The sequence below is a fragment of the Geotrypetes seraphini genome, chromosome 4 (genome assembly GCF_902459505.1).
Source record: "Geotrypetes seraphini chromosome 4, aGeoSer1.1, whole genome shotgun sequence".
Classification (NCBI taxonomy): domain Eukaryota; kingdom Metazoa; phylum Chordata; class Amphibia; order Gymnophiona; family Dermophiidae; genus Geotrypetes; species Geotrypetes seraphini.
The window spans coordinates 197,368,272-197,383,010 of record NC_047087.1 but is presented as its reverse complement, the minus strand read 5'-3'; the positions used below and the strand labels follow the sequence as shown (position 1 = coordinate 197,383,010).

At 42.8% G+C, this 14,739-nt stretch overlaps 1 protein-coding gene across 1 annotated transcript in view; it reads left to right on the top strand.

Annotated features, from left to right (window-relative positions):
- CDH23 (cadherin related 23) overlaps positions 1 to 14,739 on the top strand; it is a 1,673,137-nt gene that overhangs the window by 1,043,839 nt on the left and 614,559 nt on the right. The window contains exon 19 of the mRNA XM_033942780.1: positions 13,843 to 13,959. Coding sequence (XP_033798671.1) covers positions 13,843 to 13,959 — 117 coding nt within the window. The remainder of the gene's footprint in view (positions 1 to 13,842; positions 13,960 to 14,739) is intronic.

Here is a 14,739-nt window from a genome sequence, read left to right as displayed (position 1 = left end):
TGTGGAAGGGTACCTTCACTTAGGCATCCCTAGGAATTCAGCGCCAAACTCTTAATTAATGGGGGGGGGGTTTGATTGGCTGAAAACCAACATGGTCAATTACCATGCCAATTAAGCCAATGAAAATATAAAAATTGGGCGCAGATCCAAAACTTAGGCATCGCTAGGCGGCTGCAATTAGGGCGCCGTTTATAGAATTCCCCACTAAGTGCTACTATATTAAGCCTGCATTTTCCAGTTGGCGCATGCTCATTAGAATACACTAGTTGAATAGCACAGTAATGCTTGCTCTTCACCCATGAAATGCCCTAGCTACAAAAATATTTTTTAAATACTTAACTTATGCTGGCTTTTACAAAATTGAGGTAGAGGTTGTACCACGGGCCGGCGAGGTAAATTCTCCGACGCTCATAGAATTCCTATGATCCCTACTGCAGCTTTGTTAAAGGAGCCCTTAATGAGATAAAACTGGCAAAATACCAAAGAATGCTTTATTACACTGTGCAGCAGCCTGTTTTCCCACTCTAAGCATGTATTAGGGCTTAACATCCTTTATGGTTTATAATTTATTTAAGATTTTATATACTGCCCTTCCTGTGCGCATCACTACTACTATTTCTACTTATTATTTCTATAGCACTGAAAGGTGTATGCAGCGCTATACATTCTAACACACAATAGACAGTTTTAGACAGGACATTTCAGGGTAGGGGAGATTATAGTGGGCATAGGTATCTGACAGCAGCGAGTGCATCACAGTGGTTTACAATCAAAATAATGCCAAATTAAATTAGGAAAGAGCCATTCATACTTTACATAAGACAGAGAAAATTACACAGACAGAAAAATACTTATATACCCCCTTCCCCTTTTTATAAAACCGCGCAAGAGGTTTTTAGTTCCAGACGGTGCACTGAATGCTCTGTGCTGCTCCGTCCCTCATAGGAACTCTATAATCATCGGAGCAGTGTAGAGCATTCAGCGTAATACTTTTTAAACAAATAGGAGGAAATATTTTTTCACTCAGAGAATAGTTAAGCTCAGGAACGCGTTGCCAAAGGATGTGGTAAGAGCAGTGAATGTAGCTGGTTTAAAAAAAAGGTCTGGACAAGTTTGTGGAGGTCCATAGTCTGCTGTTGAGACAGGCATGGGATGATAGCATGAAATGTTTCTACTATTTGGGCTTTTGCCAGGTACTTATGACTTAGCTTGGCCTCCATGAAGATGGGATACTGGGCTAGATGGACCATTGGTCTGACCCAGTAAGGCTATTCTTATGAGAGTGGGTTGTTCAGAGAGCAGAAAAGCCATAGTGGAGTGTACGGTATACAGACAGCTGCAAGATATGAAAAGGTAGCATAATTAAGGGCTGGATTCTCAAAACTTAATGTGCCTTTAACGATGGTACCTAAAGCGGTTCCAGCCGGTTTAGCATGCCAGTATTTTACCAGCTAATTATCAGAACGGCTCACCATGATCTTTTCCGAGCTTCTTAGCAGACTCAGAATCTGCCATGCAAATGTAGTACGACAAGGTCATTAATATTAAAATGGTATTACAATAAGGTCATTAATATTAAAACAAGCACTCCAGGCAATTCTCAAAAGTTTCCAGGCAATATCCTAACTTCGTTGTACTACATTTGCAGGCAAAATTTTCTGGCAGGGTCTGTGAGCTGTCATAACCTTACTTTCCGGTCAGTGCCTGAATGCAGATTGGCTCAGGCACTGATGGGAAAGTAAAACTTGACAGCTCAAACCCCACCACAAAAATCCCCTCCTGCCCACAAATTTTAAAAAAAGACCCCAGATTCCTCTTTCCCTTCCACCAATCCCCCCCAGGGCCATTTTATGCCCCCCCCCCAGGGCTGTTTGATGCCCCATGTTTGGCAGGAGGGATGCCCATTCCCTCATGCCTTGTCGAAGCTGCTTGAATCTGCCTAGACCCCCCCCCCAACACACCCCTGTGCCTTGGCAGGAAGGATGACCACTCCCTCCTGCTGCTGGGGTCACCTGAATGCAGATTGGCTCAGGCACTGTTGGGAAAGTAAAACTTGACAGCTTAAACCCCACCACAAAAATCCCCTCCTGCCCTAAAAAAATTGTAAAAAAAGACCCCAGATTCCTCTTTCCCTTCCACCAATCCCTCCCCAGGGCTGTTTGATGTCCCATGTTTGGCAGGAGGGATGCCCATTCCCTCATGCCTTGTCGAAGCTGCGTGAATCTGCCTAGACCCCCCCAACACACCCCTGTGCCTTGGCAGGAAGGATGCCCACTCCCACCTGCTGCTGGGGTCACCTGCCCCCCATACTTTTATATTGAAGGATGACAGGAGGAATGCCTACTCCCTCCTGCCTGTAGGCAGCTGGAGTCCCCCCACAACTCCTACCCTGTACCTTTAAGTTAAAGGACAGCTGGAAGGATTCCCACTCCCTCTGGCCAGCAGACTTGCCTCTTCAAAATGGCTGGCCTGCCCCTTCCCAGTGCATCCCATTGGCTCTGGCACCTAAGGCCCCTCCCCTGCCTTTAAGTCGAAGGACAACCAGAGGGATGCCCACTCCCTTTGGCCAGCATACCTACCTCTTAAAAAGAGTGGGCCTGCCCCTTCCTAGTGCATCCTGGCACCCATTGGCTCTGGCACCTAAGGCCCCTCCCCTGCCTGCTGCATCCTGGGAAAGGGAGGGGCCTTAAGTGCCTGAGCCAATCATGGTCTTAGACCCATCCTAGTGCATCCCAGGATGCACCAGGAAGGGGAAGGCCCATCATTTTGAAGAGGTGTGCCTGCTGGCCGGAGAGTATGGACATTCCTCTGCTGTCCTTTGACTTAAAGGTATGGGGGTGGCGGGGTTGTTAGGGGACCCCGGTGGCTTGCCAGTGGGAAGGAGTGGGCATCCCTCTTGCCATTCTTCAATTTAAAGGTAAGTGGGTGGGGGACCATCAGGGGTTGTCAAGGGGCGAGGGACCCCAGCAGTAGGAAAGCGTGGGAATCCCTCATGCCAAGGCACAGGGGTGTGTGTGGAGGGTACAGGTGGGTTCAGGCAGTGGAAACTGAGGCAGGAGGGAGTGAGCATCCCTCCTGCTGATCTTATACAAGGTATGGGGAGCCAGGCAGTGGTAGGCAAGGGGGAGGAGGTAGTTTTCCTTCTGCTGCTCTTCCTGCTGGTCAATAAGCTGAGCCGTCAGGACTCGGAGAGACCTGTGGCTCAGTTGATCAGGGCAGGGAAAGTAGCCTTAACAGGAGGGAGGAGCTGTACCTAGCAATTACTCTTCTGAGCAAGCACCAGGCATAATTCCTCCCCCTTTACCAGTGATTCTCCTCACAAATAGTGTGCATATAATTTACATTCTATTATGCTGAGAATTTCCTGTAAAAGAAAAATCACTCCAACTACGGCCACTACATCGACTCGCTGGATTTTACTAGTGAGTTTTGAGAATATGGCCCTCAGAGCACTTACTTTGCAGGCCCATGCTAAAAAACTCTAGTGTAGCTTGATAAAAAGGGGGAATAGTTAGAGTAGCCAGCTGAGAACTAGGGAAGCCAGGGCTTAAATCCCACTGATGTTGCTTGAGATCTTGGACAAGTTATTTAACCCTCCATTGCCTCAAATACAAAACGTAAAATTTATAAGCCTTCCAGGGACATGAAAAATACCTATTGCACTTGAATGTAACTTTCCTTGAGCCATTATTGAGAAAGATATGATCTAAATCCAAAATCCAATACCACCAGGTATATTGTGAACTTAAGTAATACAAAAAAAAAACACTGCAAATGCCACTCAGGACCTACAGAGAAATGCTGACATACCATAATAGCAGTAACTTCCACAAGTCACAGAAGCATCTACCTAGGAAAAGACAGTACCAAAAACACTGCAGTGACCACTAGAACATCAATAAACCTACTGAAAAACTAAACAAACCAGATTAAAACAGATCAATAATACAGTCAATACTAACAGAAAACCATGTCTCTTTCAAACATACAGAAGACAGATCTTTACCCAGTTTAGAATAAGTAACTACAATATAAAAATAGAAATAAATATTAAACTGAACCCCCAAGAAGCTTAACTCTATATACAGTGCAACACCAGAGAAAGACAGACATATTACAACCACTACATTACAAATTAACAAGTGCAAATAAAACAAAAAATGGAAAATGATACCATTTTATTGGACTATATATTATTTTCAATTAGCTTTCAGAGGCCAAAACCTTCTTCCTCAGGTCAGGACAGTAAACTGCTATTATGGTATCCTGTCCTGACCTGAGGAAGTATGTTTTAGTTTCTAAAGTTAGTCAAAAAGGTATTAAGATTAATCTAATAAAAATATAACACCTTATTTCCATTTTCTAATTTCTACTTATTGTTTATTAACACAGCTACCACACTACTTTATCTTAAATTAAGAATAAAATTCTTTTTTTCTACCTTTGGCTACTTTTTTCAATTATGTTGACACCAGTCTCTGGTTTCTAGCATCTCCCCTTTCATTTCCCACCTTCCATCATCTCTTTCCTCTCTGTCTCTCCCCCCAGTATCTGTCCTCTCTCTCTCCCCTATCTATCCAGAATCTGTTTTTCCCAGTTCTATACAGCATCTGTCCCCCCTCTCTCCTTCAATCCATATCTTGCTCTTATCTGTCTAACATCCAGTGTCGGTAACCTCTCTTGTTTCTCCCCTACTTCCATACCGCATCTGCTATGCCCCCTTTCTCCTTTCCATCCAGCATCTCCTCTTCTCTTTCATAATCTTGACCTTTGTCTCTTCTCCATGCCATCTGCCCTCATTCTCTCCCCTCTTCTATCCAGTATCTGTCCTCTGTCTCCCCATCCCCTTCTATAAAGCATCTTCCCCTCTCTTCCTTTCTATCAGTATCTCCTAGTGTCTCCCCTCTTCCAAACAGCATCAGCCTCCTCTATCTTTCCGCCTAGTGCCTTCCTCTCTCTCCCTCACCTCCTCCCCTCTTTCATCACATCTCCCTCCTGTCTCTCCCCTATTCTATTCAGGCCTATGTCTCCCTCCATCTATACAGCTTCTTCCCCCCCCTCTCCTTTCATCCATATCTTCCTCATGTCTGTCTCCCCTTCCATTCAATGCCAGCCACCTCTCTTGACTCCCCCTTCTAATTCCATCCAGTGTCTCTCCTTTCACTTCTCCCTTCCATCATCTCCCCTCTTTATCTCTTTCTCACACCATCTGCCCTCTTTCTCTCCCCTCTTCCATCCAGGATCTAACCTCTGTCTTCCTCATCACCTTCTGTAAAGCATCTGCCTCCTCTCTCCCTTCCTATCAGTATCTCCTAGTGTCTCCCCCTCTTCTATACAGCATCAGCCTCCTCTCTCTTTCCATCCAGTGTTGTCTTCTCTCTCACTTCCTCCCCCTTTCATTAGATCTCCCTCCTATCTCTTTCACACCTGACACCCGGCTGTTTCTGCTTGTGCCATGCACCAAGAGCAGCACTTCCCCTCTTACTTCCCATGGCAAACCAACCACTTTCTCTGCTTCTCTAAAGAAGCAGCAACAGTGGCAATCACAGCCTCAGTCCGCAGAGCTGCCGGTCATGCCCCTTTATTGTACTTTTTTGATTTGCTGTCAAAGTCAGCAGCTGATCTTATTGAGGCTATGAGTGCGGTCAGCGAGAGAGTGAGGCAGCCAATTTTGCCGCTGCCGCTACTTAAAAGATGCATCAGAAGCGACCAGGATGGTATTGGGAGGGTGGGGAAGCAATGCTCATGCTGCGTGGCAGTTCTAAATTACTGTGCAGGGTCTTCAAAAGAGGTGCGTGGCCACATAACCATGCAGCTAAGAGGAAACATTGTCTGGGATATGCCACTGTTCATCCTCCTCTACTTCGCTAAGTCCATATCACTGTAGTTGAATTGGACTTAGAGAATTTTGGAAATAAGCCCTTCAATTTCATGTTTCAGTTCTTTCAGTATTCTGGGGGGGTATACCATCCAGTCCAGGTGATTTTCTACTCTTTATCATTTTGGCTCAATATATATTACAAGGTTCACTGAGATTTCTTTCAGGTCCTCTGCATTGTCATCCTTGAAAACCATTTCTGATACAAGTAGATCTGTTACATCTTCTTCAGTAAATATCAAAGCAAAAAATTAATTCACTCTCTGCTAAGCCTTGTCCTCCCTGAGTGCCCTTTTTACTCCTTGATGATCAAGCTTTCTCCTTCTGATATACTTGTAAACATTATTGCTATGAATTTTCACTTCTGTGGCAAGTTTCTCTTCATATTCTCTTTTAGCATTCTTTATCAATGCTTTACATCTAACTTGCCAATCTTTATGTTGCTTCTTGTTCTCTTCCTTTGGTTCCTTTTTCCATTATTTGAAGGATGTTCTTTTGGCTTTAATAGCCTATTTCACTTCTCTCCATGCTGGCTGTCATTTGCTCTTTTTTTTTCCGCATTATAGATGGTGCTATCACTGAGAATACTCTTTCATGGTTCTCTGCCAATCTCATTTCCTTTATCCCTGATATCCTTAGAAATCCTTTTCCTGAGACTTTAATACTTGGCCTAGAATATAATTACACATTTCTTTTCTGCAGGTACTCTCTACTCAATGCATTCCTTATAGTACTGGGGTAATGTGGTGCCTCCTTTACAGCACAGTCTAAATCCAGACTACAGTGTTTTGGGCCAGATGCAAAACATTCTGAGGGTAACTTTTTAGCTGATGCTTAGTTTAAGGCTGCCAAACCTATTTTCTAAAGAAAAAAAGGCACCTACTTCTCTTGCTAAAATACTGGTGTAAGTGGCTGAAAACATGCTTTGATTTAAATCTTGATCACTTATGTCAGGCCTAGAGCCCATGTATAATAAGCATGCCTATATTCTGCAAACATGCACATAAATTATTTTATGATCAATGTACATACTTGTACCATTCACACTCTGTCTAAATTCCACACATTTGTACACTCATAGTGAAGGTATGGGCCATGCTAACAACGTGCATGCTTTTACACTGGTTGGTATTTTATGAGGTCATTTATGCATATAAAAGATTAAAATACTGCCATTTGCACATTATTCTTAGTGCCTAAAACTATGAGGCCCCTCATAAAATTATCACTTCTGCTAACAGCCTGCAGAGATTAAAAGGAGAATAATTGTATGGGCTACTTTGATTAGTTAAGTCTTCAAATCTCACCAATAGCCAAAGCTGCCTAATCATGTGAAGCAATCAAAAAGAATCTTGGTCTATCCTACTAATATGATCATTCCATTTTAAGCTTTTCTTTATCAACTTTTAAGCTTTTTTATGCAACTTAATAGAAAACAGGGAAACAACTTACAGAAATTAAACAAAACAAAGGATAAAATGATAGAGAAAAATAGCAAATTACCCCTCCCCAGACAAACTAACGGAGTTTGTTCAATATTGGGGGGGGGGGGTGCTCAAGAACCTACACAGCTGGCTCCTATTGAGTATGAGATATTGATCATGAGAGGTTTAAAAAAATCATCCAAAGTTTTTCAGTGTTGGGATTGCAGATTCTGCCTATTTGTGTTGGCAGGTCTTTGAAAAGGTTGGTGTTTACTAGCTTCTCTACTTGCTTCCTACCATGTTGAGGTGAAGCTAAGCTATGTAGAACTACTCTAGAAAATTTTTAAAAATCCTGCAAATTGAGTTCTATTCCAAGATCTTGGGAATACTTTTGGACTCTTCCCTTACTTTTGAGGATCAAATAAACTCTTTAGTCAAAAAATGTTTTTTTACTTTACGAATGTTGAGAAAGGTTAGATCTTATTTTCATCAACGCCATTTTTCTGTTTTGATCCAATCAATTATACTATCTCGGCTAGATTAATGTAATGCTATTTATCTTAACAAAACAAGGGACAGTGAATCTTATTTAATTGCCTTTAAACCTAGACGGTGCTCAGATTCCACGAATGGAACAGAAATTCTCAAAACAGGGGACAAACCCCTAAAAGAGATTTTCAGAGTCTATCACTGCACCAACTTCTTAAGGTAGAAAGGTAGTTAAAATATGTCATAGTGACACCAATGTGTAGAAAGTTTTTTTCTTCTTTTTTTTTGCAGTTTAAATTATATGATGAGTGCAATAAGGTGAAACTTAACTTGAGTGTTCATACAGCATAAACCGGCAAGGTTCTAACGCGTTTCGCCAGGATGGCTTCTTCAGAGAACCTGCTAGGACAGAATGTAGCTCCAGTCTTTAATTCTTTCTAACAAAAGAAGAAGAAGATCTTTTAAAAATGTTCAAGCATAAGTAATTTACATAGCAAAAACTCACAACGCTGTCGGCAGTCTACCTCTCACATGACCCGTAACTTTTCATTTCCTGTTTTAAAGGGAGCCTAGCTGTCAATCACCGATGTAGAAACGCCCACCATTCAGCTTCCCAATTTAACCCTGTGGGAGCTACTGTCTTCCAATGAAAAATCCATGCTTGTTCTTTCTTCCACAGGCACGCTTGTTTGTTTCCTCCTCTCTTCAATTTCGGAGCTTCTAGTACCACAAATTTAAGGTCCTTAAGTTCATGAGATGCACTCTGCCAGTGTTGAACTAATGGAGCACTCACATCTCCCCTGCGAATTTTACTAAGATGCTCAGTAATTCGAACATGGATGCTCCTAGTAGTGTGTCCTATGTATAGCATGTTACAAGGGCAAATTATCATATAAACCACCCCTTGAGTATCACAATCTGTATGTTGTTGTAAACAGTACTGTTTTGATAATTGTGGATGTGCTACTGCAGATGTTTCCATAACATAAGGGCATATAGAGCATCTACCACACTTGAAGTGGCCCTTAGAGGGCTGAGAAGGGCAAATGGCTGAGCTCACGAATTGAGAAGGGGAAATCCAGTCACGTAAATTTTTACCCCTTGAGTAAGCAAACATAGGTGGTTGTTCCAACCCGGGGTGAACCTGCAAAATGTGCCAGTGGGACTTGATGATTTTTTTGATTTCAAAGGCTTTATATGAGTAAGGCAAGGTGCAAACCATGCGTGTTTTGACAGGGGTAACTGTGTTGGTCAAAAGATGAACACGTTGAGCATTTAAAGCTCTCTTATAAGCTTTTTTAATAATGGCATGTGGGTATCCCCTGTCTGTGAATCTTTGCCACATGTCTTTGGAACGCAATTTATATTCATCCTTGTTACTACATAGCCGACGCAGCCTCAAAAACTGCCCCACGGGCAAATTTTCCCGCAGGTGACGAGGATGGTAACTATTAAAATGTAAGAGATTATTCCTGTCAGTGGTTTTGCGATGTATAGTGGTCTCAAAATGATTCTGACATAAATGAATCTCAATGTCCAAAAATGCAATCTGGGTGTACGAAGTGGATGCTGTAAAATGTAAATTGAGGTCACAAGCGTTCAACCACTGTAAAAATTGGTGAAAAACATCCAAGGTATTGGTCCACACTATAAAGATGTCATCAATAAATCGTTTCCATACATAAATGTCAGATTGAAAAATAGAGGTGTAAACGTATGTTTCTTCAAAGTCACTAACATAAAGGCAAGCCAGAGATGGGGCCATAGTGGCCCCCATGGCTGTGCCTTTAATCTGCAGGAAAAACTCTGCATCAAATAAAAAATAATTGTTTTGCAGAGCTATACTTGCTAGTGTTACCAAAAAATTTAGTCTGGCTCCTGATAAATTTAGAGTACTGAGATGTCTACGTACTACCTCTATAGCACAGTCTTGAGGGATGTTAGTATAAAGGGCTGTGATGTCCAGCGTAACTAAGAGTGCCCCCGAAGGGACAGAGCTAGATTCCTACAACCAATTTAACATAGATGTTGTGTCTTTGATATAAGACTTTGCTTTGAACACCTGTTCCTTAAGAAAAAAGTCAATAAAATCAGACAGAGGCTCTAACAGAGATCCAATACCATATACAGTTGGGCGCCCAGGCGGAGATGTTAAATTTTTGTGTATTTTAGGGACAAAGTATATGACTGGAATGACAGGATGTTCCTGATGTAAAAACCGGAATTCTTTATCTGTAATGACTCCACTCTCCAAAGCTTGTAAAAGGACATGCTGGATACAATCAGAAATATCAGCTGTAGGATCATTGTGTAATCGCGCATAATACTGGCTATCATCTAGTTGACGTCTAGCTTCCGTAACATAAGCTGCGGTATCCAACACTACTATGCCTCCGCCCTTATCGGTGGGCCTTATAACAATGTTGCTGTCTTTGGATAACTCATAAATAGACTGCATCAATTCTCTGGAGACATTACGTTTGATTTTAGCTGGACTCGCTTTCAGTCTCGCTATGTCCCTTTCCACCAAATTTTGGAAAACCTGCAAATGAGGGTCCAAATTGCCTGGGGGATTCCAAGTAGAGGATTTATACAACCCACTCATGCCTTGCTCATTGACCTGATCTTGAAAAAACAAGGCCAGATTGCATTTTCTAACCAATTTGTAAATGCTGATCCTGGTATCTAGAGGATTGTAATTAGCAAAAGGAACAAACAAAGGTCCCATGGATAAAACCTTTAATTCAGTAGAAGACAGGTTTCTGTTGGAGAGGTTGAATATGTTAGTACTCACTGTTAAGGTTTTGGAAAACGTCTCCCTCTGGTTGTCCGAGTTCCTCCCCCTCTGTGGGAGGCTGGCCCTTGAAAATTTACAGCCATAGATCGTATAGTAATAGAGCCCGAAGTTGTAGAGCTGCTAGAGTCAGAGCTTGGATCTTCACTCCCAGAGCCGCTGGATGTTTGTGCATACGTGATTTTCTTAGGTTGATGGAGGCGTTTATTACCAGATGAACGTAGTGCTGTAATTTAACTGCAAAAAAAGATGAGGGTTATAGTCATGGCCAGTGGCGTAGTAAGGGAGGTGTGAGGGGGGGCCTACTCCTAGGAAGTGACATCAAAAATGGGGAGTCAACACTGATGTGAGCATGTGGCTTGCCCCAGAAAAGTTTAACAGGTACGGTAAAGGGAAGGGGGCATTCACGTGGCAGGGGGGACAGGGAAGAGGTTGGAGGAAGGGGCACCTCTCACCCTTACTATGCCTCTGGTTGTGCCTCATCATGCTAATACAATTATGCAGGCAAAGCAAATTATGCAGAATTTATTTCTCTCTGCAGATTTTTTTTTTGTTCAAAATTTTTATTGGTATATAATAATACAAAACAAAATATCTGGTAAAGAGAACTAAACATAAAGTACCTCAACAGTAGGAATACAATTTAAGTATCCAATGTCTGAGCAAGATTAAACATTCGGTAACATCAAGTAGAATCAGTGAAGCATGGTATATTAACAACAGTCAAAGAAAATGAGAAGTAGTCCAACGGAAATACAATATACAAATCCCTCCCATAGAAAGAAGGTAATGGCAACCATTATACGAGGGCTGTTCAAAAAGTATCAGACCTAAATTTTTCTTGCATAAACAAATAAAGCTATGGAGGTGTGGTTTGGTGCACATATATAGGCAACCCTAATGTACATGCTTGAATTTTTTCCCGCCTACAGAAGCTGTCAGTCGCCGGCAGACCACCGATGAGTGAGGAAGTGTAAGTGAGCGCCGTCTGATTTTCATTTTTGACAAAATTACAGAAAAGTTGAACAACGCTACTGCATTAAATTTTGTGTAAAGTTTGGCGATTCCCAAGTGGAAACAATCTGCAAGATTCAATAGGCCTTCGGGGACGAAGCAATGGGCACCACACAGATAAAGGAGTGGTACAAACGCTTCAGAGATGGCCACACATCAGTGGAAAGTGAAGCACGTTCTGGTAGGCCCTCAACATCCAGAAATGAAATCGTCATTGATCAAGTGAGGACACTGGTGATACAGGATCATCAAATCACGATCAGAGAACTTGCAGATGAGGAGAGCATCAGTGTTGCATCCATTCATTCCATTTTGACTGAGGATTTGGGCTTCAGGAGAATTTCAGCAAAGTTCGTGCCAAAGCTGCTAACGATCGAGCAGAAGCAACTCTGTTTGGTGATTGCACAGGACATGCTGGAGACTGTGAAGTGATCCCAACTTCCTCAGCACAGTGATCACTGGCGATGAGTCCTGGGTTTATGAGTATGACCCAGAATCAAGTTGATGTCATTACAATTGAAGCATTCAACATCCCCGAGGCCAAAATACACAAGGCAGGTCCACAGCAATGTCAAAGTCATGCTGACCGTCTTCTTTGACTCCAGTGATGTGGTTCATCACAAGTACGTACCACACGGCACAACCATAACAAAGGGGTACTATTAAAAGGTTCTGTGTCGCCTTCTTAACACTGTGAGACGCAAACGGCCGGATCTGTGGGCAGCAGGCAATTGGCAGCTCCATCACAATAGCGCACTTGCCCATTCTTCACATTTGATATGGAGTTTGCAGACCAAACACAACACACCTGTGATTCCTCAGGCGCCTTACTCTCCTGACATGGCTCCATGTGACTTCTGGCTTTTCCCCAAGCTGAAAATGCCCCTAAAAGAGACCAGATTTCAGTCAAGAGAAGACATCATGCAGAATGCGACGGACCAGTTGCGAGCAATCTCAAAAGAGGTGTTCCAGTGCTGCTTCCGACAATAGCAGAACCGTTGGAAGAAGTGTGTGGCAGCACAAGGGCTTTGAAGGAGATGAATATAAGATTGTTGTATCTGAATATGAATATTTTTTATGAATAAAGGTCTGATAATTTTTGAGCAGCCCTCGTATATTGTTAATAAGATTATATTGTGGGTATATATGAAAAATGAATGGAAAAAATGGTATTACAATTAGTACTATTATGGGGGCGGGGTCTGGGGCGGAGATTGTGCGGGATCTGGGGTGGAGCTTGCAGGGCCCCCCAAACAAAAAAGCGTTTCGCTGCCTAAGAGCGGACTAGATGTTCCAAACCGCACAGGGCTTTACAGCTTAATGCTGAGCCACCTTAACAAGGTGACCCTGCTGAGTCAGGGGAGTTAGGTTCAGCAAGGAGGTGTTTATCTGCCACAGAGGAGAATCATTGAGAAGTCTCCACGAGAGAGAAAAGGGGAGAGAGAGGTTTCCCCTTTCATAGCTGTAGGCTGAGGGAGCCTTGGAAAGGTTTGGGACCTGTGCAAGAACCTCCAGGGGTAACTGGTCTCTACTGAGGCAGAGTAAACCGAGCCCATAAAGAAAATAAATGTGGATGTGACTTAAGGCTATGAAAACTAAGCAGTTGTTTGTGCTTTTCTGAGTCTGTGAGGAAACAGACTCAGGTCTCTAGAAAAATAAAAGCTTTTTTTTTACAGTGGTTGTTTGTGCTGTTTTGAGTGCATGTGGGCAATGCTCCGGGTGAGTCTGGACTGGACTCTGCCACAGTGAAGAACAACAACAAAACGTAGAGAACTCAGTTATCTGACATACGGGAATTAGTTTAAAAGATTGGGTTTATGTAGATTGGCAAAGAGGACTGTTGGTGGGGCGGAAGGGGGTAGTAAAGTGACAACTTTCTTCAAGTACCAGGAAGTACAGTGGTAGACAATTAGTTTATACCTTAGCAAAATATTTCTGTTGGTAAGAAGAGTTAAACACTGGAACAGGTTATCTGGGAAGGTGGTGATTCCTTATTTGGGGAGGTTTTTTAAAGATACAGATTAGACAGATTCTTATGGATCCTGTCTGGAGGGATAAAGTAACTTACATAACCTTTGAGATCCATTCAAGATTTGATTTTCTCTGATGTCAAATTTGATAATGCTGATAACAGTTGGTGTTGCAACTGCTGGCTCATATATCCCCTTTTTTACACTGCTCTGAATTGAAGCGTTCAATAAACAATTCTATTTTTTGCCATTTTACATTCATCTCTTCTCCAGGAGCCACAGTATTGTTCTTGAATGCCACAGATCTGGACCGCTCCAGGGAATATGGGCAGGAGTCCGTTATTTACTCACTGGATGGGTCCCCTCAGTTCCGGATTAATGCTCGCTCAGGTATGCTGCTAACTATTGCCATTTCACAGCCAAAATGTCCTTGTGTATGGTTTCTGTCCTATCAGATATTGTAGTTCCTTTCTGGCTCCAGATGATATTCTAGTGTAATTCATGTTTTTATTGTTTAACAGTAAAAAACCACAAACAACATTCCAACATGAACAGCAGCCAAAACAATTCAACAATAGTAACAGTTTTCCGTTTCAGCCCCCTACCCCAGTCCCACCCTAATGCAAAACCAAGAGATCCGAAGCAGACGTCGGAAAGCTGTACTCTTATGCCCTCTGGCGCTCCAGGAATCGGGCCCCCCAGCTCTTCCCCATCCTAAAACTACCCCCCCTACTCCCCCCAAAAAACAACACACAACCAGTCACTCCACCAGTTACACCATTCTCCCTCTCCCACAAGGCCCCAGGTTATCAGGAAGAAAGAAAGAAAAAATAAAATAAATTAAGGCTGGTTAGAAAGAGTTCAACACTAAGCTCCGAGCCTGAGCGGATAATGACTGAATGTAGTCAACAGGAAGATCTTCTTCCATTTGAAAGAGAGACGAGCATGACACTACTCCAGAAGCAATAAACCATGAAGACGATTCCGCCAAGCCCAGAAGGCAGGTGTGGTCGGTTGCATCCAGACACTCAGGATAGTTTTCTTTCCCAGAACAGCAGCCTTTCAAAGCAGCAGCTGATGTCCCCTGGCAGCGATACAAAAAGATTTGTATCTATTCAGCAGAAAGCCTGCAGGGGACATCGGAAGAGATTGCCTAAAAAGCCACTCCAA